Genomic DNA, 22,652 nt, shown 5'->3' on the forward strand with positions numbered 1-22,652 from the left:
CTCAACACTATTGATGGGTTTAATGTAGCTGCTAGAAATGGCAAGTAAGTAAACACTTTGTGTTGTCTCTGTTTAAGAAACTTTGTGGGGAAAGTTGCCTTTTAGATATATGTCAGGTAATAGCCATTCTTGCTGTTAGCATTATCTCCCTCCCAATTCCCTTTTGCTCTGAGGTTTGGGTTTTTAACTTGGAGGTTATGGACAAAAGGCAAGGAGAAGTCCTAATTCCTTCTTTCCTCCTTTCTTAATTATCACATATTTGTTTATTTGTTTGTTTTTTATTTTTCCCAAGGTAAGCCTAGAGTAGCAGAGTTACTTACCAATGCATGTGATAGTGTTTTTGCTTTGCAGTCTTCTATTGTTCTATACTGTGATGTGCCCATCGCACCTTCTTCATTTCCTGTCCTGCTGGGACCTGCCTGTAGTTGCCTCTTATTCCCTAGTTTTTTTGCCTCAAGGGTGTGGTTAATTGAATTACAGTTCATGTTCTCTGCTTGATTCCCAAGAGCTAGAAAGCAGGGAAGTCCTAGCTACCATCTGCTTTTCCCCCGTCCTGTGGATTTCTTTCATCTCTAATAAACTCAGACCAAAACACAGACCACTGTGCTCATGAGCTATCGTAATATTTCAAAGGTGTTTTTGAGCTGGCTGGAAAAGAGTTCTGAGGCACGCAGACAGACGTTGGATAGATCAAGCAATGAGCCCATGAAAAACTGAGGATTTACACAATCCAGCAACTGGTTTATTAATGACAGTATTGTAAATGTGAAAAGAAAAACAACTTTCTGAATGTACTTTTTTCACTGTAAACAGTGCAAGAGACCATTTGTGCCATTCTCTTTTTAATCTGAGAAAATGCTGGTGGAACCTTGTCTGCAGGGCTGGCAGGGGTATGTTGGCAGTTGGGCCACCAGGGATATGGTTAGGTGACAAAGTCATGGCTCAGGTGGACATGGTCATAATCAGCTCTTCAGTAAACCCAGACAAAACTTCTGCCCACCTTCTACTTCCCTTTTAAATGAACAAATGTGATTTATTATTCTTCTATTAGAATAATTTTTTATTATTATTAAACTTCAGAGAGAGGAAAATAATCCTTGAATCACTACAAATATTTATTCACTAGATATTGCAAGAAAAGGCAATAGCTGCAGCACTAGAAGCCAGTCTTGCACACCAGACCACATGGACATTCTTCAATTCACCAGAAAGCTCTGATAGCAATTGAGATACCAGTGAAACTGAAAAAAAGTTTTGAATTCCATTTGAGAGAAACCCTGCACATGCCTTTTTTTTCTTCTCTGATGTAAAGAAATAGGTATCAAACTTTGGCAGTTCCTCCAAACAGAACTTCTTGGCTTTGGGGAAAAAACAACAAACAAAACAAAACCACCAAACCATGGCATTTGTAAAATGCTGAATATAGATCTACATTGGTTAGTGAAATATTCTGCATCCTGGCTTACTCGGAATGCTTCTCCCATGGACAGAACTTAATTTGAGTTTCTTCAACTATTGCTCACAGGACTGTGTTAAAGGGGATTGAGATTTCTGTCCTTGTTCTATATCAGAAGAGGTTCTGGCAAACATAGAGTTGCTAGAATAGCTTACATAAAGAAAAAGACATGTGTGCCATGAAAATTTGAGAACTGCTGTTCTCACATATTTCTGTTCCCAGATACCCTAAGATCAAATATTGAAACATTAGCAGAGTCTAAGTAGAAGCTGCAAGGGGAAGTTGTTGACCTGGCGGACAGGCAAGTTGTGCGCTACATATTGCATAGTGATAATGAGGGAGTTCCAGTATGAAATGTACACAAGCCTTTATAAGATTGATTATGGCAGGTATGTTAATGTATATGTGGCTTCCTTTCTGTCCTTCAAAGGCCAATGCAACTGGTGGCAATGCTAAAACTGCATAAGAGTTTTTGGGAAAGTGTTACTGAGAAGAAGCTACAGGAGCTCAAAAGGACACCATCGAATTAGCCATCAGCTTTGCTAAGAAGTAATCCAGTACAAAGGGGGTGATAAATGCTTCAAGAAAAGCTTGGGCTTCTTTCCTTCATGAAAATGTGAAATGCTTGGTAAATATACTTGTTTTAATGATTTCATTGTATGCTGCACTGTGAAATCTGGTGGAAAAAACATTGAACTTCCTATAAGGAGAAACCAGCCACCACAGGTATGTGTTAATGACTTTACAGGAAACAAGTATATAACTGGTATACAAAATCTTCTCACAAAAATTATTCCAGGTGACACCTGTGCATTCAAGTTGATGTATGAAATCTCCCCTAACATCTGGTGGTACAATGTTAGGTGACTTCTGTAGTGTCTCTGTAGATTGATAGTGCTGGGAGCTATAGTGATTGCTGCTAATTTATAACAGTGTAAGATGCTGTTGGGAACATCTCATGCAGCAAGCAGTGTAGGAAGGTGTATGGCAACATGCTACTTGTGTGGGTTGTATAAGACATTATCACTGTCTTTTGAAAATGATAGCAGTGTTTTATCCTGTAGTGATCCTTATCACAGTATTTCTGACGTGCTGTGGTCCCTTCGTAGCTTAATAGCATCTGTTTCTATCACAAGTGGAAAATACGGGCTTTAGAGTATGTACAAAAATTTACATTAAAAATATCGGAATACAGGATCTTCTTTTTTTTGGAACAGTTACTTGAATACTTACTACACACTACAAAGTATTGCCAGCAGGTCAAGGGAGGCAATCCTTCCTTTCAACTTGGCACTGGTGAGGCCACACTGGGAATACTGTGCCCACCTGTGGGCTCCCAGTACAAAGGAGACATGGACATACTGGAGAGAGTCCAACAAAGGGCCACAAAGATGAAGCAGGGACTGGAGCATCTCTCCTATGAGGAGAGGCTGAGAGAGCTAGGACTACTCAGCCTGGAGAAGAAAAGGCTCAGGGGGATGTTAATGTATGTAAATATCTGAAGAGAGGGTGCAAAGACAACAGAGCCAGGCTCTTCTCAGTGGTCCCCAGTGGCAGGACTGGAGGTAACGGGCACAAACTGAACACAAACTGAAACACAGGAGGTGCCCTCTGAACATGAGGAAATACTTTTTTTTTTTTTTTTTTTTTTTTTTTTTTTACTGTGAGGGTGACCGAGCACTGGCACAGGTTGCCCAGAGAGGTTGTTGAGTCGCCATCCTTAGGAATATTCAAAAGCTGTCTGGACATGGTCCTGGCCAGCTGGGTCTACTGGGTCTAGGTGGCCCTGCTTGGGCAGGAAGGGGTTGGACCACAGGACCCCCAGAGATCCCTTCCGACCTCAACCATTCTGTGGTTCTGTGATAGTTGGTGGAAAAAATGAAGACACCATCTTCAAAACTGTGTTCATTGTTCCAGCTCATTATGTTTTGGTGTTTTGTTTGTTTGTTTTCTTCCAGTGTGGATGGAGAAAAGGGGTGGACTCAAATTTACCTACAGGTACCTCGGGTTTCCTATTGACTGTCTCTAGGCCTTCAGCTTGAATAACAAATTTTAATGAGTGTGTGCTTTGAAATTCAGTGTGCATTTCATCTCTCCAATACAATAGTAGAGTGACTGTGACTTGGATGTTTAGGAAAACAGCACAGAGAAAATGGGGGAGGGAACAATATGTAAACACACTTTCCCATATATATAAAGAAGCAATTAATTTGCTTCGCATTAATGTTTTTGACATTAATTAGACTAACTTTTTAGTTTTAACATTTGTTCAAAGTTTAAAATACCTTGCTGCACCTTCAAATATGAGAACAATGTGGGGGGAGGGAAGAGAAGGAAAAAAATTAAATCTTTTTTTTTTTTTTTTTTATTATTATTATTCACCGAAAGAAGTAAAAAGATAAATCCAGGTATTCTTTGCAGGCACTTTTTATTTTTGATCAAGTAAATCAGCTTGTTTGAAACACCCATGGAACTAAAAGAAGGAAGCAAGATTGCAGTTCCAGGTTCAGAAATCATGTATTTCCATGCTTTTATGCTTTGTGTGTGTTTAGGGTGAATCAAATTATGAATTCCCAGTGGAAGGCCAGCAGTTCAGCTAAAAAACATGCACCTGCTTAATCCAAGATGATATGCAAGCACAGCGAGGTGGAAATTAAATGCACCACTCCAGCAATAGTTTCCTACAACATGATACTTACGAGGACAAAGGAAGACAAAGACACAACCTTGTCATTTGAAGGAGGATTCGTGATTTGCCCCGACGAAACTGATTTGCTATGGCCTTTTCCCAGTCAGTAGTGGGTTTTCTGGTTTTGTTTTGTTGTTTTTTGGGGTTTTGTTTTGTTTTTTTTTTACAGAGGAAAGAATAACTATTTTCCCAACAAAGTTGGAATACTCACCAGAGTGTTAATTCTTGAGTGTTCTGTTTTCTTTTAGAAATAAAAATTTCTAATAGCTGGCATAACTACCTATGTGTTTATAAAATACTGATAAACAATTAAATATTTTTAAATATTTTTACATATTTTTAAATTTTGGAAGGTACCTAGTGGAGTATGGCTCTGCCTAACATCTGAGCTTGTCTAATACTAGGTCACAGCATGAAAGAACAGGAAGATATCCTATATGCTACAACAATTCCAGTTTCTGTTTAAGGAGGTAGGTGAACACCAACACCAGTTTCAATTTGTCTGCAGTTGGATTTCAGATTTTACGGGTGTAGTTTGTGTTACAGCTTTCGCTCAGCCTTATCGTGGCTGGTGTTAAGTAGCAGGAGGGGGATGCAGCCCTCGTTAGACCCTTTGGTAACTCCACTGTTTGTTGCTGGCAGTCTCTTAATTCACCATTATCTGATTCATAAGTCTGATTCTGACTGTTTGCATCGCTTTGAAATGCTTTACAAATATTTAGCAGCACAGGTTTTGCTATGGAATGTAACTAAGTAGATTAGAGTGTCACAACTGGAAATCAGTAGTATTAATCATTTTGTCTTAGATTTTTGGTGCAAAAGATATTGAAATGCAAGTTACAGAAACAGAGAAGGGGAAAAGAATCTTAAAAGAAACAGAGAAAAATACCTAACTCAGAGAACAATTATGATAGCTGTTTTGTTTTTGAAGTTCTAAGAGGCAGGAATTGTTTACAGTGCACAGAGTTGCTAAATGAACTTGTTTCTTCCTAAGCCGAGTTCTGTAGTTTTCTTGAAACTTGATGAAGCTACAGTTGTGCTACACCCAACATGCTCATTCATCCTGCACTGTGCAAAGAGGCATATATTCACATATTCTTCTTTTTTTCTTGCACATGTATTTGCCACAAAAAGTTGCTAACATGTTTTCCAGAAGCTGATGATTGCCCCCAGTTAGTGTTGGTACAAGAGATGTAAAATCTGTTAGAACCCCCCTTTTTTTTTTTCCCTTTTCTACTGTAACTTTTAATATGGGATAATTACTGCTCAGTGGTATTGCGAGTCCAGTAAAGTTCTGATTTGTGTTCGGTTTCATTTACTAAGTGTTGCAATGCTGTACGTTATTAATGAAAAATAGATTAGCAATGTCACTTTACATAATGCTGTATTATTACAGGCCCTGCAGCTTCAGTGATAAAACTGCTTTCTTTTAAGGCATTTTACCAAATAGCGAGTGGTATTCAGTATGACTTCTTAATACAGTTATTTAATTCTTAAAATGTTACATCTTAGATCAATTTTTTTTTTACTCTGTGTTCCATTGAGAACATATTTGTGCCCAATGGCTAAGCCTTTAATGCTGTGAATCTTTTTTTTTTTTTTCAGAGGCATTTTAACTGTACCTATTTCCTGTTACTGTGTATTTTCAGCTACCCATTTCTATTGCTTATGCCCATTCCTCCCTTCTTTCTCCCTCTGTGCACTTAAGCCTTCTGATATTTCTTCCTTACTTGAAGCCTAGCTTGTGAGGTGCCTGGGCTTCCCTGACCTTCCCTCTTCTGCAGCTTCGTGATATAGCTTTGGGTTCCCCAAACCAGCAGGAACTGCAGGCGCACAGCCAGACAGGCTTTCCTCTGCTGGGACTGAACGTGCCTCACCATGTGGCTACGCTCCATGTCCAGTTCGCTCTCTTGCTGCTCAGTGTAGTCAACCAAGCTTTACAGCTTAGAACAATATAAAAGTATATGCCTAATTCTTTTCTTGTACCTTGCTGTTGTAAATGTTTTATAAGGTTTTAAAGCTCCAGTGTATTGTACCTCATGGAACAGAGAGTCTGACTTATTTATGTGAGTGTAATGTTTGGTTTGGCATTTGTGACCTGAATGTCCAAAAAGTCAAGACAGACAAACCAGGACAGACTGTAACACTGACTAAACATTAAAAAAAAGAAGAAGAAATCTACTCCAATTGAAAACTTAATGTAGAGGTGTGGTTACTGAGGATATTAAATAGCCAGTTGTGATTTCACTTGGTTGTTTTCATTAGTAAATAAATTCATATTTGCAACTGTATTCCCATTACTTAATATTTTTGGTCTTGTCTTCTATTCCTGCATTTCCAGCTAACGCATCCTCTCTTTTTTTCTTAAATGAAATTTTCTATTCCCTGATTTTTACTGGTCTTATCTAGAGTATCTCATTTCTTTCAGCATCTTTTCCTGAAATGCTAGTGTTCTTTGTTACTATTTAACTTGTTTCATGGTAAGCTTTTAATTTTTCCCATTAAAATTAACTATTTTAACTAATGAGATTAAATCTTCACACACATTTCTTCCCTTCATGTTGCTGTTACATGCTTAAGTTAATTCCATAGTGCTGCCAACTCTGTCATTTAAGAAAAGCTTAAGGCAAATATTACAAGTTTCTCATTCCAGCTAATTTGCTGGTTGTATTTAATTGATGATTTATCAATCGGAGAGAAAATAAAACTCTTGTAAAAAGGACCACTGACAGATGAAAAAGCCTGAAGTGTATTAGATGGATTTTGTAGGGTTGTAGGAAACTAAAACCAAAGTGTTGGATGTAAAACCGACTTAAGTTCTAAGGACTTTTAAAGGTCTGTCTTTGGAAGAGTTAAGGCCTGCTGCCTGGACAGAAATTTTGGAGGGTGGGTAGTTGGTTTGTATTTTAAATATGCTATTTGGAAGCCTTAAGAAAGCTTAGAACAGCAGAGACCGATTCGATGTGCACTGTGTAAGTCTCAGCTGTTAGAAAGGGGTTATGCAGATGAAACTATGGGCACTATATAACCTAAGAGTTCTGTGAACTTTTGTTTACAGTAGTGCTTTCCTATGCCCAGAGCTAAAGCAGATATTTCTACATGAATGTCCGATGAGTCCATTCATGGGTTATTTGAAGTAGTGAAGCAGGTCAATTTGCTAAGGCTGGGCATTCATGGAATGAACAGCTAGATATCTGACTTTGAAACGTAGTTACCATTTTTATCAGTATGTCCTGGACAAGGTCTTGGGGTGGAAAAAAGCTGTAGACAAGAATGGTGACTTAATTCAAAGGTTTTTTTCAGTGCATGGGGTTTCTTTGGTGGTAGCGAGTCCCCCAAGAAAATAAAGATTTAAAAAAAAAAAATCCAAACTCCAGGTAGTGACAAAAGTAACTTCCCTTACATGTGCTGTAACCTGTTCAGTTATGAAAATAGCTTTACAGTTCCAGATGCTTTGTTCATTGTTATTCTGACTGACTTTTTGCATTTTGTTTACTCTGGGTAATGAAGACTGTATACTGGTAATATATTACAGCACACTTTTTCCAGTGTGAAAAAAGGACTCTTCCTTTTATTTCCTGTGCAGTTTCATAGAATGATGGGTGCCTCTGCTTTGTTTTGGAAAGGACACTTATGGCACGTTAACGTAGCCCAGTATTTTTTTTACATATATGCATATTTCTAAATCTTCTGGGCTTTGTTCAGTATTTTTGTCTGGGTTTTTTTTTTTTTTTCCCCTCTCTTCATTATCATTCTGCTATACCTGTGTTGTATTTTGTATTGCTTCCTTTGCTCCTTTTGCAGCCTCCCTATGTTTTTCTCTAGCTATGCTGTATTTTCTGTTTCCTCTTTTCATGCTCTGCTGTGCCTCGCAGCTTTAGTGTATACAATTCTATCTTCAGCTGTTTTTGTCTCTTCCAAATACTCTTTCACTCCTGAGTGTTTGCATAGGGTTCTCAGAGATTCCTCTAGAAGCTGAATGGCCTCAAGAAGAGAAAAACTTGGCCTTAAGCAGTAAGCTGACGCTGTTCTTCCTGAAGTCCAAGAAAAGCGGACAGTGTGCCTTTCCTTGCACCCTCCTTCTTCTGCCATCAGTCCCTCTTGGTCTTTGCTGGAACTGAAGTTTCCCTGTCTCCTGGTCTCCAAGCATCCTTCGGCATGTGGGAGGTAACTCACCTTACCCTGGTTGTTACTCTGTGTGTGTAACGCAGCTTCATATGTGTAAGAGATGATTGTAATTTGCTGGCACTTGGCAGAGCTTACTGTAAGGGGTACAGAGACTGCCGCCCTCCTTGTTATCCCATCACCTCCTCTTCCACCATCTTCCTAGCCTGCTCTTGTACTTATAAACTGAAACCATTGCTGCTGCTGCCGCCTCTTTGGGATTTTGGGCCAAGTTTGTTCCGGAATGGTAGGCACTGTGAGAGCTGTGGCGATGAGGGAAAGGGGATGCTGTGTGAGGGAGCAAATGCTGTGTTTGGATCCTAAATAGGGTTGGGGTTTTTTTTGCGTTCCTGAATATAGGCTTCTGTGGCACTGTGTTTCTTACCTGGCACGTTGCAAATGCAAATTGCTGCACCTTCTGTAATCTGTTAAAGCTACCAGTGTAACAACAGTGGTGAATGCATGGTAGAATGAACTTGACGTGCACGTAGAAGATTAAGACCCTTATCCAGCTAGTCCATGTGATTTATCTTCATGCCTGTTGTGACCTGTACTCGTGGTTTGGGAGGGTACAGTTACCTGTGTTATGACCACACTGGAAATCAAGCCGTGGCCATATGCTTTCAGTTCTCAAGCGATTCCTGTTCCGTTGCTGTTTCAGTTGCTGCCGACAGCGTTTTAAAGCAGTACCACTGTGAAATCAAGCAAGGTTGATCGCAAGGAAATGGTCAAAAGGAGGAGTGTTTCCTTTGCTCCTGCCGTCTGACAAACCTGTAAGCAGCAGTGCATGGAACTATCTTATCAGGGCGTGGAAAGAGAGTTGTGTAACTTTTTTGCGTTTTGTTTGCATTTTACGTGATTTTCAGTGTATCCTCAAGTATTAGTATTTCTTGTCTGCGTTTCCACCCGAAAAACATAGTTGCAGAGGATGTTTAATACAAGAGTAATTGAAGCGAAAATCATTTTCTGCTCCCCTCACATTTTGTTGGATTTCGTGCTTTTTGTACCGCTTCAATGAACTGTGCATCAGGCTTTGCTTTTTGTAATTAGGCTGCGCTCAACTTGGGCCGATGAGCAACGCCCCTTAAGTTTTATGGGCGAAGAGCAGCACGTGCGTAAGCCCCCTTCAGAACCTACTGAAATTTAGCCCAAACTGAGCTGTGACAGGCAAAAGCCTCCCAACAGAACGACTGAAGGTCATGCTGACGCCCCTATCAAACGAGCAAAAACTTTCAGTTACGCTCCGAGAGTCGTTTTTTTTAAAACTGTCTCGCACGTATCCCGCAACGACGGCGCTTGGCTCTACGAGGCTGCTCCTCAGCCTTCCTCCACGCCCAGCCCTGGCCGTGAAGGTCAAACGGGACGGCTTCGTCCCCTTCATCCCTACAGCTACGCGCCGCTTCGGCCTGTCGGCGACTTCAGCCCCGCTCCTGAGCTGATGGCGACACGGGCAACTTCCCACGCCTTGCTGCAGCGCCCCTTCTTTCTAAGGGAAGTCCGAGGACCCCGGCAGCGCCCGGGTGCCGCCGCAGGTCTGGCGCAGGTGGGCGGGCCGGGGTGGGGTGGGGGGGGAACGACAGATCGATCGGGCGGCAGGAGCGGCGCCCGGCCCGCTTCCTTTCCCCTTCGCGACTCGGCTGCCTACAACCGGGGCTCCGCGGGGGCCGCGCCGCGTCCCCCCGGGGCGAGACACACCCCCCCACGCCCGCCGCTCCTCCCCAGCGTGGACCCCGGCCGAACGCCGCCAACTTTTCTCTGGGCGCCGGGCGGGCCCTCAGCCGCTGCGGGGCGGGGGAGCGTGGCCTCGGCGCCTGCGCGGGGGGTCCGCATGGCTTCTATAAACACGGCGGGCGGGGGCGCGCCGCGGCCGGGCGGGCTCTGAGGGGCGGCGGGGCCGGGCCGGGCCGGGCGCCGCCGCAGTAGGGCGCGCCGGCGGCGTGGGCCCGCCTCTCCCTCCCCTCCCCTCCCCTCCCCTCCCGCCGGCGGCAGGGGAGGCCGGGCCGGCCGGGCCCACGTGCGCGGCGCCCGGGAGCCGGCAGAGCGGGGCCACCATGTGTTTCCGCGAGCCAGCCGGCGGCCGGGGCAGCGCTTGAGCGTCCCCCGCCCGCGATGCTGCGGGGCGGCGCGGGGCTCTACGCGACGCGGCCGCCCCCCGTCCCCGTCCCCTCGCCGCCGCCGCCTCCTCCTCCTCCTCCTCCTCCATGAGCACCTCGGCGGCGGCCCCCGTCAGGCTGATGCCCGGCGGGCAGCCGGAGCAGGCGGCCGCCGCGCCGCCCGCGAAGCTCCTCGGCGTCCCCGCCGCGGGCCCGGCGCCCGACCGGAGCAGCCCCGCCGCCAAGGTGCCCGGCGGCCCGGCGCCCTCCGCCGCCCCGCAACCGCCGCGCCTGCCGGCCGCCCCCGCCAGGGCGCGGGTGGCCGCCCCCGGGGGCCCGCGGCCGGTGGCGCCCAAGGGGCCGCCCGCGGCCACCCTGCAGTTACCGGCCAACTTCCAGCTGCCCCCAGGTGAGTGGGCGCGCCCCCCCCCCCCCCCCCCAGGGTCCCGTGTCGCGACTTACCTGGCATGTCGCGGCTGCCCGCTGCCTGGGAGCGGGTCGGGAGGACGGGGTCCTTGCTGCGGGGGGACGAGCCGTAGCGCAGGACGGGCAGGGCGGGGGGAACGGGGGGCAGCTGCCGCTACGGGAGGGGTTGTTTCGCCGGTGCGCGGAAAGTTTGGGGCGAGTCGCTGTTCTGCCCCAGACTTCTGGGAATTGGGGCGTTCGTCTGCCCTGCGGGGCGTTGGACACGGAAACGGGTGAAGTCAGTCAGCAGTGGGGATGCCGATAGCATCCGAGATGCTCGTAGCGTATCGGGAGGAGGGATCTGGAAGTCTCTGGATTAAGGCAACTTTTTACTTTGCTGGATAGCACGAGGAGCGGGGAGGGCTTTAACCGCAAACTCGGCGGCCGAGTCACCTTCGTTTGTGACTCGGAAAGGACTAACTGAGGCTTTCGTGGAACTTGGAGGAACGAGTAACGCGGGGAAGGAAGTCTGAACGTGGGTGAGCGACTGCGAAGGGACTCCCGCTTGCAGTGCAAGTCCTCGTACTCCCCCTCCGAGCAGGCTGCTCCGGGGGAGCTGTCTGCGCTGTTACTGCCAGGCCGGTGCGAACCGCTACTGAAACAAAATACGACCCCGCATGAGGAGCGCGACGTTGAAATTTCCTTACGTGTTGCCCTTTGAAACGCTTTTTTTTTTCTGTAAAGCATGTGTGGGAAACGAAGAGAGGTACCACGCTCACGGAGGTACTTCCTATAGCTGCGAAGGAGGTATTAACGTTAGGAATTACGGGGTGGTGATAACGGTGGCTTAATGCTTTGGGGTAGCAGCAGAGGGTTAGCCAGGGCTCTGACGTGCGCTTTCTCACAAGAGGAAGAAGGTGCCGCTGGTTCTGAACTTCCCTGTCAGGCTGTATTTAAATGCTTTTAAGAAAAGAAGGTTACTTTGATTCTGCTGGTCTTGGTCTCACAATATTGAGACCCCAAGATACGCAATCACTTTATTGCTATTGTTGCTATAATTATTTCCTGCCAGGACAGTTCCTTTGTCGGAGCATCTGTTGCAATTACTTTCAGGTAGGATGTTGCCTAAGAGCATGGCTGGGTTGACCTTAATTCCTATGCTGCTGGTGCATATTTGTATTTTTTCCTTTTTCTTTTTCTTTCCTTCCCCGCCCCGCCCCCCCATCTTTATCAAAGATGTGTACCTTTCAAGGAAGTATGTAATGCTAATGTAATTAAAAAAAAAAATTGTCTTTAATCGGTAAGTTTCACTGTAGATTTCCCAGCACTCACGTGATGCTATAACGTCTGGGTAGTCAGCAGGCAAGGCTGAGTCTAAATCCTTGCCAACATTCTGCTGAAATGAACCATGATGGAAATATATTAATTTTTTTGTAGTAGGGCCCCCCCCAGATCTTCAGGTTTTCTACCTAATATTTTGGCTTTCTGGAATGTATTGTCATTCAGTTAAACATCTTTCCGTGAACGTGAATCGTCACGTGAGTTGCTTGTAGTTTGGGAACCGCAAGTTAGCACAACTTTTGTTTTTCCTGGTAGCTTGGGTTTGATTACATCAAGGTGTACTGCTGCTAAATGTCATCTGACTTGTATCCTGGCAGTAAGCAGGTTTAACAAAAGTAGTGTTACCCTTCAGTTGCATCAGCTTGTTTTCCTTGCTCCTGGGGCAAGAAACAAAGCAAGCAGACTCTGTATTAGAAGTTCAGAGGTGCTGGTGCTGTGCAGCATTGTAAATTAGAAGTAACTCTGTGGAGTTTAATGCTTCAGAAGGAGCACAGTTGTCGGATTTCAAATGGATAACTGTTTCAGGGAAACTCGTTTAAATAATTGTCCTAAGGATGATTTAAAAATGCATCCTGGCTTGAGTAAGCGTTAGCATTCTACCTCTGTCTTCTATGTGGATTCAATTTTTAATGAATAGTAAAATCATTCAGAAACTTAAATGCAAGATGAATAGCATTAAAGCTGCGAGTGTTAGCATCCTTAAAAAAGAAAGTGGAATAAATCACCCAATTCTTAGGCTTGAAAAGTTTGTATTTCAAATAAATTGCAAAATCTCGCCACGCAGGATAAAATACAGAAGGAAGAATGCACTTGGCTTTAAAATCACGGCATTCAACCTGTGGCACCTGCTAAGAAAAATGCATACAGAAAGCATCCTCCCCTGAATTTCAAAGGGAGGTATTTGAACTGGCTTGTTCTGAGGAAGGCTGCACAGCACTGCCCTTCCTGGTCATCCCGAAGCACTGGCGAGCTGCTTGTGGCCTGGAGCAGGCATTGCTCCTGCGCTGCTGCGGGGCTGCAGTCTGGGGAAGGAAGGGCACCGGGGGAGCTGCGTCTGGCCCCATGGCTTGGAGGGCAGCGGAGGTTCATGGAAGTCACGGGTTTAGGCTGTTCTCTCTCTTGGATCTCAACCTCCCCCTCCCTCTTGCCCAGAATAAAGCCAGGAGGTGCGAAAGGCAGATGACCAGGTATGACTCCCCACCTCTCTGATTGTCCCTCTACCAAGCGCCACTTTACGCGGTTACCCAGGAAAGATCACCGAGCCTCACAAGTTCTCCAGGTCTTGCAGCACCCAGACTTGCTCGTGAGTAACAAGGGTTTTTCATCCCCTTCCTACGTTTTCTGCCTTGAAGGTTTGGTTGTGGCATTTTGACCTTGCATATCACCAGCTCTTCGACTGAATGGTTGGGCTATGTCTTCCTAAATGGAGGAAATTTGTATGATCAGCCAAAGGGACCCTTCCTCAGTTGCCCTCTTTGTTGACAAGAACACGTTAGCAGCATTTCAGGAGGCTTGGCATGTAGCAGTCTGTGGGACTGGCAGAGAGCAGACTAGCATGGCAAGTGAAGTGCTGCCTCAGTCCTGAGCACTGCTGTCCTGTGGTCTGTGCTGATGCTCACAAAACTGCAAACGTCTCGTGTCATGGACATCTGCTTAACAAGAAATCGTGTCCTTGGTTAAGTTGAGCTTAATGTTGGGGGAAAAAATGGTTGGGCTGTGCTATTAACGGGAGGAAATAGTTAAAGCCTTGGGAAGGGGAAGGAGTGACAAGGCTTCCGTGGGCCATGACAAATGTCTATAGCTCACTTTAATGTCCTTGGGTCCTGCACCACTTTGGAGAAATGGAGGTGTTGTGGTTTAACCCCAGCCAGCAGCTAAGGTCCATGCAGCTGCTCGCTCACTCACTCCTCCCCCCCCTCCCAGTGGGATGGGGAGGAGAACTGAAAAAAAAAAAAAAAAAAAGGCAAAAAAAAAAAAGCTAAAACTCATGGTTTGAGGTAAGAACGGTTTAATAGGACAGAAAGGAAGAAAAGAATAATGATAATAACAATAATAAAATGAAAATAGTAATAATAAAAGGATGGGAATATACAAAACAAGCGATGCACAATGCAATTGCTCACCACTTGCTGACTGATGCCCACTTAGTTCCCGAGGAGCGATCCCCCCAACCAACTCCCCCTGGTTTATATACTGGGCACGAAGTCCCATGGTATGGAATACCCCTTTGGCCAGTTTGGGTCAGCTGCCCTGGCTGTGTCCCCTCCCAACTTCTTGTGCCCCTCCAGCCTTCTTGCTGGCTGAGCATGAGAAACTGAAAAATCCTTGACTATAGTCTAAACACTACTTAGCAACAACTAAAAACATCAGTGTGTTATCAACATTCTTCTGCTACTGAATCCAAAACATAACACTATACCAGCTACTAGGAAGAAAATTAACTCTATCCCAGCTGAAACCAGGACAGCAGCGTAGAAAAAGAGCATAAAAATAACAAGGAGAATGTTGTTCCTTGGTTTCCTTTCTTCTTTACTTTTCTTGAACTTATGTTTTTTTCTCACTTCTGTGTCTGTTCTTATGGCTTTCATTCTATCCCTGGCCCTTGAATGCTCATTACAGGCAAGCGTTGAAAGGACAATTAGCAGATGTAGCTGCTTCTTTTGTGGAGGGATGAAAAAATACAGAACCCAACCGGATGCTAAGGATCCTCTGTTGTTACCTTAGGATCTGCTTACAGCAGGAAGCTCTTCAAAAAGCTCATCTGATGCCACTGCTGCTGGTCACAGGGCTGTGACAGCAGCTGCCAGCGCTCTTCACTGTAGCATCAGCTGCCTCTGGTGTGTGTATTTCTGTTTTACGCTTTCTGTTATTTGTGACACCAATGGGCTGAACAAGTATGGTGTCAGCAAACAGAAGTTGCCCCGAGTCTGCCTTAATTTCTGCTAGTAAGCTGGTGCTAGGCATGGCTGCCGTAGAAAGTTTCCTTTGCACCTGACTTGGAGAGGAATGACAGCAGGTATAGGTCCTTGGTTTCTGTTCGCAGCTCGGTTGTCTTTGCTTGGATGTTTTGGCTTGTCCCTGGCAGGTTTTCCACTACCTACAGCTTATCTGGGCTGATAGTAGGTAACTGTTGAGAAAGCACAACCACCGTTCATGGCAGGTGGCAAGAGGCGGGCAGGCAGTGGGTGGGAGGGAGGGAGAAAGCTGATGCAGGTATCCCAAAACTGCTATGGGGTGGTTTCTCTTAATTGGATATAGAAACTATGGTAACCTGAGCAGGTAAGGGCCAGTAAACATCTGGATGCTGCCACCTTCTGCTTTTGAAGTTGGCCTAATACCTCTCAGGTATAATACTCTGAATCTCCCTCTTCATGTTCTAGTTGTTATTTCTCAGTTGTAAGACCACATGAGGAATTTGATATTTTCGTATTTGCATCTGGTCCTTCACTTTGGAATAAGAGGAGGCGCCGATTTTAAAATACTTCTTAGTTTTTATTATGTTTGGGTGGGAGGAGGCTACCTAAAGATTTCTTGTTTCAACCAGACAAAAAAAAACTTAGAAAAGCCTTCAAAATCTGCAATTTCCGGATGTTGATAATCTCACAAAGTCTGAGCATAATACTTGTGCCGTAGGAGACCAGTAGGGGCTAAATAATACATGGTTGCAACCTTTTATATCCCAATAGTGCCCTCTGTTTAGCAGGTTTATCAGGATGGTTCCTTCGCAAACTTCTCCACATTAGGTGACACTGGTCAACTTTTTTTTTTTTTTTTTTTTTTTTCTGAAGGAGGGGTCAGCAAAACTTTGGCAGGCTTGGGGAACTAAGTCAAACTTAAAAAATAGTGAGTAAATGTCTTCTGCTGTAACCAGTAGAAATTTCAGCAGCTCTGTAGAACTTGATTTTGCTTTCAGGAGTGAATGTGTCTAGCAAACAATGCCTTCATATCATTAAATGCACAGCCCTGTGGGAATTAAGATTTAAATCTTGGCAGAAGATACAAAGCTTACTTCTAGATTTATGGTTTTCACAAAAAAACGCAGATGCATTCTGAATACTGAAGCACTGAAATATGATGCTCAGTAAAATTAATGTTAAATGCTGTTCAGATTTTACAATCAATTGGAGTGTATTGCAAAGAATTACAGCTACAGATTGGTGAATAGTAAACTTTTTTAATCCTTAGAGAGAATGTGAGCCTGACTTCTGTTGCTTATGCAGTCTTTAAAGGACCCTTCAGCTTGTAGCAGTAAAAATAGCATCATCCAGACAGAAGTGACAGCTGGAAGAAATACTAACTATATTTCAGTATTCTTTTCCCAAAGACACTGATAAAGTAGGTAAGCCACGAGTTGTTATTTTGAGTACTTTGCAATACCAGATTTTCTTAAGTTATCTTAGAGAACCAAGTATTTGTTGTGCCATGCGGCAGAAGTCTGTGCTGTGCTTAGTGGGTAGGATTCTATGTTACAGTTGTATATGCAAGTTTTGCTGTAAGTTGCAAAGCTTCTGATAATTACCAAAGATGAATAATTAGTACTGCCGTAACCACTTAGACAAAAACCCAAGGGCAAATACTTTTTTTTTAAAATTCTTTTTGCTTGAAGCTACTTCTCTGAAAAGTATGATGATTTCAGAAGAAAAATTAAGAAGAAAATATAATTTGCGAAGTGGAAACGATCACGATAGGTGTTTCTAAGTGGCTTGCTATTCCAAGTTGTCAGGATTAAGGTCTGTTCTGCCATCTGGGTCACGTTTAGAACAAAGTCCACTAATGGATCTTTTCCATCAGTGTCTTGAGGAAATAGTCTCTGATCACAACAGAAGCAGGGTAAAAAGGGCAGCAGGTGGAAGATCCTTGTTGCTAATGAGCAAATCTAGGATCGGTTAGGGCTGAGAACTTGTGAAGCTCAGTGATCTTACTGGGGTGATTTGGTGAACTAAGAAGAGTCAGATGTTATGATGACCCATGGTTTTCATAGCTCGCGTTTGCAGACCTCTTCTAGCGCACGCTTCCAGTTTGGTGGAGGCAGAGGAGGAGATGGCTTTGTTAGCACTGGCTGCTCCTAGGAGTTGCCTGGGAGATCAGAGTTCCTTGTGTGGGTGTCCAGGCTAGATTAACAAGTGGGTGAAACAGCATACCCTGGGTGGCACAACACCTGAAGACTTTCGCTTGCAGCCTGCCGAGTGGCAGTTGCTGTCTAGTTCAAGTGGAGCCCTCGAAGCCGGGTCCAGCTGACTGCATGGTGGCGCATTACTAGGCAGTCTGCTTGGGGCAGCCGCTGGTGTGTGTTGGAGAGGGTTAGGACGCTTGACAAATGTCACACAGTTGTGGTGGCAGTTTACACAGTATCCACGTAGGCAGAAGTTTAATACTTCCATGAAGGTTTTGCTGTCTTCTGCGAGAATTTTGGTTTGCTCCATCCCACCTAGAGCAAGGTGGTAATCACTGTTAAAATTCAGTGTTAAGCCCTTGCCTGCCCTTCTGAAAGAAGTGAAAATCCATCCAACAGAGGGGTGAATGTGTACTTTTAGAGGAAATTAAGTGGAGTTCAACCTTCTGCTGGTCCCCATGTGAACACCAAAGAAACAAGTGTCTCATTGCAAAATTAATATGGATTAATCGACTTGATTCTTCTCTTATTTAAAGGAGACAGAAATTTAAAGGGGGCTTATCTTGTCCTTAATTAGAACTCCAGCAAGACACCAGTTATGTTTTTAGCATCTCTTGGTTTAAAATTAAGATTTATAGTTCAACACTCTGTAAGTTTCAGATTTCTCTGTAACAGTTTGATAGCTCAAAGTGTTCTAGAGATGGTAAGTGCAGGGTATTGGCATACCTTCTGGTCCTTACAAAGCTGTGCGCTGTATATATGTGGCTGTAATGTGCCAAGCATCTAACTTGCTATTTAAAGAATTTGACTCCAGTGAATAGTAGGGAGTACACAGCAAACTAGAAGACGGTGTGGTGTATAGATTCAGTGCCTTTTTCAGTGCAGTAGGAGTTGTCTTGAAAGTAAGGAAGTGTCACTTTGGCTCCTTGGACGTACTATTTCACTGCTGTCAGCTGAGTCCTCTGCAAATACTTGAAGCTTCTTCATGCAGTAACTTGGATCCTGGAGAACTCTTAAGTCAGATCATCTTATCTGTAGACAATCCTGAAACTGTCTGATTACTTGGGTAGGAAAGCAACCAAGCCTCAAGTAGCAAAGTTGCAAACCACAAAGCCGAGATGGGGAAATGCTGATGGGAAATGATCCCGGTTGCTGAAAGACGTGGCCCAAGGACAAGAGCTAGATGTTCTCACGATATCAAATAAGACTCTGCCTTGTGGAACGCAGCGTTGGCCAGGAATCCTGTATGCCTACCCACAATAAAAACAAAAACTCTTGGGATTCAAGTGTAATAAATACACTTTGAATTCAGACAGAAACAGTAGTGCCATTTTGGAACTATGCCCAGAAAACATCTATGACCTGTTGGTTATTTACAGCTCCTCCAAGAATCAGTGCAATGTCCAGATTTTTTTTAGATGGTTGGTATGGACATCTGTTGTTTGCTATAAATAAATGGTGTACTACCTTGCAACTGGGACAGTTTTATTTTTGCACAGGATTTCTACTATAACTGTAAAATTGCTTGGATATAAATGTATTCTCAAGTAATGAAGCTCAACTGCGCGTGCAGTCGAGGAGAACTCTTAGCTCTAAAACGTGGGCCTGTAGTCTCTGAAAAGGCATCAGCACTATGGGGGCCCAATTGCTAGTCTGTTAAATAGAGATATCCATCTGGGCACCAAAATGCATTGATGAGCAGCTAGACTCCAACAGCTTGGATAGGACTGACTGATTAAGCAGCGTGTGAAACTTTGCTTCAGAGTTTTGCATTTTTAGCACTTTGTGTCTGGTTCCTGGAGGAAGGTTGGGAGAGGGGATGTTTTGACTCTTCAGAAAGATGCGTGGTGTCCATTATTCCAGACTATTTGAAACAATAGGTTATCGGGCTCTGCTCCATCCTGCCTCTAAGAGATACCTTCATCCCTTTCCTGGCTCCCTATGCTTGAAAAGGCTGTGCCTGTACTGGGCATTTCAGGAGCTGTTGCCCGCTTCTAGCACCAAACCTTGCTAGGGAAAGGTTGGAGTTGCTGGAGCAGCAGCCTTTGCTGGGACTGTACGCCCTTCGAGCTGTTGGTGTGACAGAGTTGCGGGTGCGTGGTAGTTTAAAAAGCTGCTCACAGCAACCCAGGCAGGCTGGGAAACACGAATGCTAGCGAAACAGTGCTATCAACGGGGTGGTGATGTCTGTGAGTAAGGCTAATCCCTGGCTTTGAAAAGGTGAGATGTGGTCAGACATCTGAGGCTGATGTAATGTTAAAAGTTGTAGGCCAGAGTCTACAAGAATCTGCGGTGCAGTGTTTGTGCAGTTGGCAAAGATGCAATCAACTTCTTTAAAGAACTTGTGGGTATAACGTGATATTGTTTATGTAGGCTGTCTGTGTTCTGTTGTAGCATGAAAGCATACTGGGATTATTATGACCTTTGAACTTTTCTCCTGACCTGGATATCAATAAATTCCGTATCTGTGGGCAAAGCAAGGTGTCTTTCATTGGAACTCAAAATCGGACATCTCACTGTGACACTTTAGTATCTACATGCTAGTCACCGGTCCTGAGCCATTGCTACAAAGACCCGTTAGTATAGAAATTTCCCTGGAACAAGAGGGAAAGGGTGCAGAGGGTGATTTCTGAGAGATGTAATTATTTGGTTAGTGAAATGATACGTGAATGGAATGAATTGGTTGAGGGCCTGGGTATGTGGTGAGTGATTCTGGTTGCTGCCATAAGAGTGTTGATTATGGGTTGATCATTGCTGAATTCCTCTCGCATCAACTAAAATTTACTTCCAAAGGTTGGAATGATTTCTCATGTGGAGTAAAATGTGTTGTGGGTGTAGTGTACAAGGTGAACAACTCAGCTGGACCCATACAGTGTAGGTGAGCTCTCTACCCTGCTTGTCTGGGAAATCTATGAGCAATCAGAGATGTTTTCACAAGAAGAGCCACAAGCAGGCGATCTTTGTGACTTCACAGAAGATCAGTTGTCCAAAGTCAGTTGCATTTGATTTAAGAATAGAAGTTAGATTCCATCGTTGGGAGCCTGTGGTGAGGTAACCTGGGGTGACCACCAGATCTTCACTGAAGCTTCGTTCCTAAGACAGTGAGAAGCATAGCTAGATGTTGCCTCTGGATTGGGCCGTCGTCTTTGTTTCTTCATCTTCAGTACAGATATCTGCAGTAGACATCTAGGAAAACTCAGGTACCAAGTGAGAGTCATGGGGAATAAGTAGTTCACCTGCATGCAGTACAGTCTGTACTTAATCTGAAAACATACAGCCCCAACATATTAGAAGGGTTATGGAAGTCATGTAAAAGTTAAGTCACTTCAGTATCGGACTTACATATCGTGTCTTTCACGGTATTACGTTAACACTTTCTGCCTCTTTAGCAGTCTTTTACAGCCAGTCTACAACGTAACGCACCTTGATATGATCACTGCTTAAACAGTCTATGTTTCTAATAATGTCTGTTCTGGGTCTGTCTTATTCAGTCCTGTAATTTTTTTTTGTAACTTTTAAGACCTCTTCCGTGGGGCTGAATAAATGGGGTTGAAGAAGAAAAAATGCTTTTTTTTTTTTTAAAGGATGCCTTTAGAGAGAGAAACTTTTCAAAGCTGTTGCATCGATTAGTAGTATTTGGCTCTTTACTTTCTGAATTTCTAGTCATCCTAAATAGTCAGGCTAAGAAACTTAAAAACAATATTCCTTTCTGGCTGCCATTAAAAGCTATCCCTTTGTTTTGAATAGTTCAGTGAAACAATGAGATTTGTTTAGGAACAGAGAGCACCCAAACATTACTGTTGTTTTAGAACATTTTTGTTGTTAAACTGGTCACTTACTGATTTGGGACCTGAAAGTCTCATTTAGCCATATATTTGTAACTGGTGTTAAAGTGAACTTTACTAAGGTTGACAATATACCTGATTGCAGGCACCCATTGTTTTGAAATAAGCTAAATTAACCCTTCTTAGAAAGTGGCTTTTGTAACTTGTGCTCTCTTAAATGAGTTGGGTCTAATGCAGTTGGTTCTTGCTTGTATTTTATTTTAGGAGCAAGAAGACTTCTTTTCATTTTCTCATGTTGCTCCCCACCCAGCAGTTCTGAAGAGCTGTTGTGTTGAGCAGTTGAGCTGGAAAACATGTAATCAAAGTGGTGGCTTAACTTGACAACTTCAGCTTCATGTGTGGCAGCATATGGTGTATCTCCACTGGAGCACACTTGCTAGCTGGTTCATCTCAGGAAATTCCTTCTGAATGTTCCCCTTCAGAAATAGCCTCAGGCTTGCCTTATGTGGTAGAAATTTAATGGTGAAAGTTGCCCTTATGTTGGGATGGTCATAGCATACATTGGTGTTTAGTGCTGCTGGATGAAACCCTGAGCTTCGGTTGGCAGCACAGTTTACGTTAACAGCAGTGTGGTTTCTTTAACACTCTTCCTTGAAACACCACGAAGCCCATGCAGGTGGCCTTACGTACAGTGGCATAAACAGATCTCTGCCATGATCCCACAGCATCTTGTTCATGTTTCTGGTGCGTTTTTGGTTCTCTGTCTGTAGTTACAATGAAGTATCTGGAAGCTGCTCCTCCTGCTAATCTGTATTTCGTGATTCCAGGGTTGGATGCTAAACACAGCTGCAGCTTAGAAAATTTGAAGTGCGTTATAACCAAGTTCAGAAAAAGCTGGGTTTCTTTGGATGATGGTGCTGGGAGAGCAAAAATTTACAGTGAAGGTATCTCAGGTTTAAGTAGCAAATGGAATTTTAATAGAAGGCCTCTGGTTTTCCATGGCATGGACTCCTGGCATGCCTAGGTAGGGGCTGTTCTGGGTGGTGGATGCCTGAGCTTTGCAGGAGCAACACCAGGCGCTCTTTCTGGAGGCATGGTTCCTGGAGCCCCCTGTCCAGGAGAAAGCAGGTCACGGGGGAGAAAGGGTATAGATCCCAATGAGACCTTCTCAAGGTGAGAAGCTATAGTGTGGCTCCTTTTGTGTAGCTTTGGAGGAAGCTGAGCTGGGTTTCGGTTGTCAGTTCCTTCTCCAGCCTTCCTCCGGATTGCAGCCGAAGGAAGGTGCGCAGGGAACAAAGGGCTCAAATAGCTGATTTTATTTTAACTGCCTTCTTTGGCAGTCAAGAAAAATGAATAACTTTCCAAACTTTTTTTGGCAGGACAGGCAGGATATCTAGAGACAGAAGTCTCAGTTAATTGTAAAAAGGGCTGTTTGTTAATCTGCGAGAGACACCTGAGTCCTCCAGCGAAGTACATAAGAACTAATTCCTGCTGGTAACTGGTCACTTAGGTTTTTTGTTTATGATCTGAAAATAGGAACAGCCTTGTAGCCCCAGAGGGATTGTGCCTTCCTCTTACTATCAAAGTACACAAGTGGCAGAAAGTC

At 44.2% G+C, this 22,652-nt stretch overlaps 1 protein-coding gene across 1 annotated transcript in view; it reads left to right on the forward strand.

The window, feature by feature from the left end:
- Positions 1-10,510: 10,510 nt before the first annotated feature.
- Positions 10,511-22,652, forward strand: part of TAF4B (TATA-box binding protein associated factor 4b) — a 73,559-nt gene continuing 61,417 nt past the window's right edge. The window contains exon 1 of the mRNA XM_049820958.1: positions 10,511-10,811. Coding sequence (XP_049676915.1) covers positions 10,511-10,811 — 301 coding nt within the window. The remainder of the gene's footprint in view (positions 10,812-22,652) is intronic.

This window comes from Accipiter gentilis, chromosome 2 (assembly GCF_929443795.1).
Source record: "Accipiter gentilis chromosome 2, bAccGen1.1, whole genome shotgun sequence".
NCBI classification, from domain to species: Eukaryota; Metazoa; Chordata; class Aves; order Accipitriformes; family Accipitridae; genus Astur; species Astur gentilis.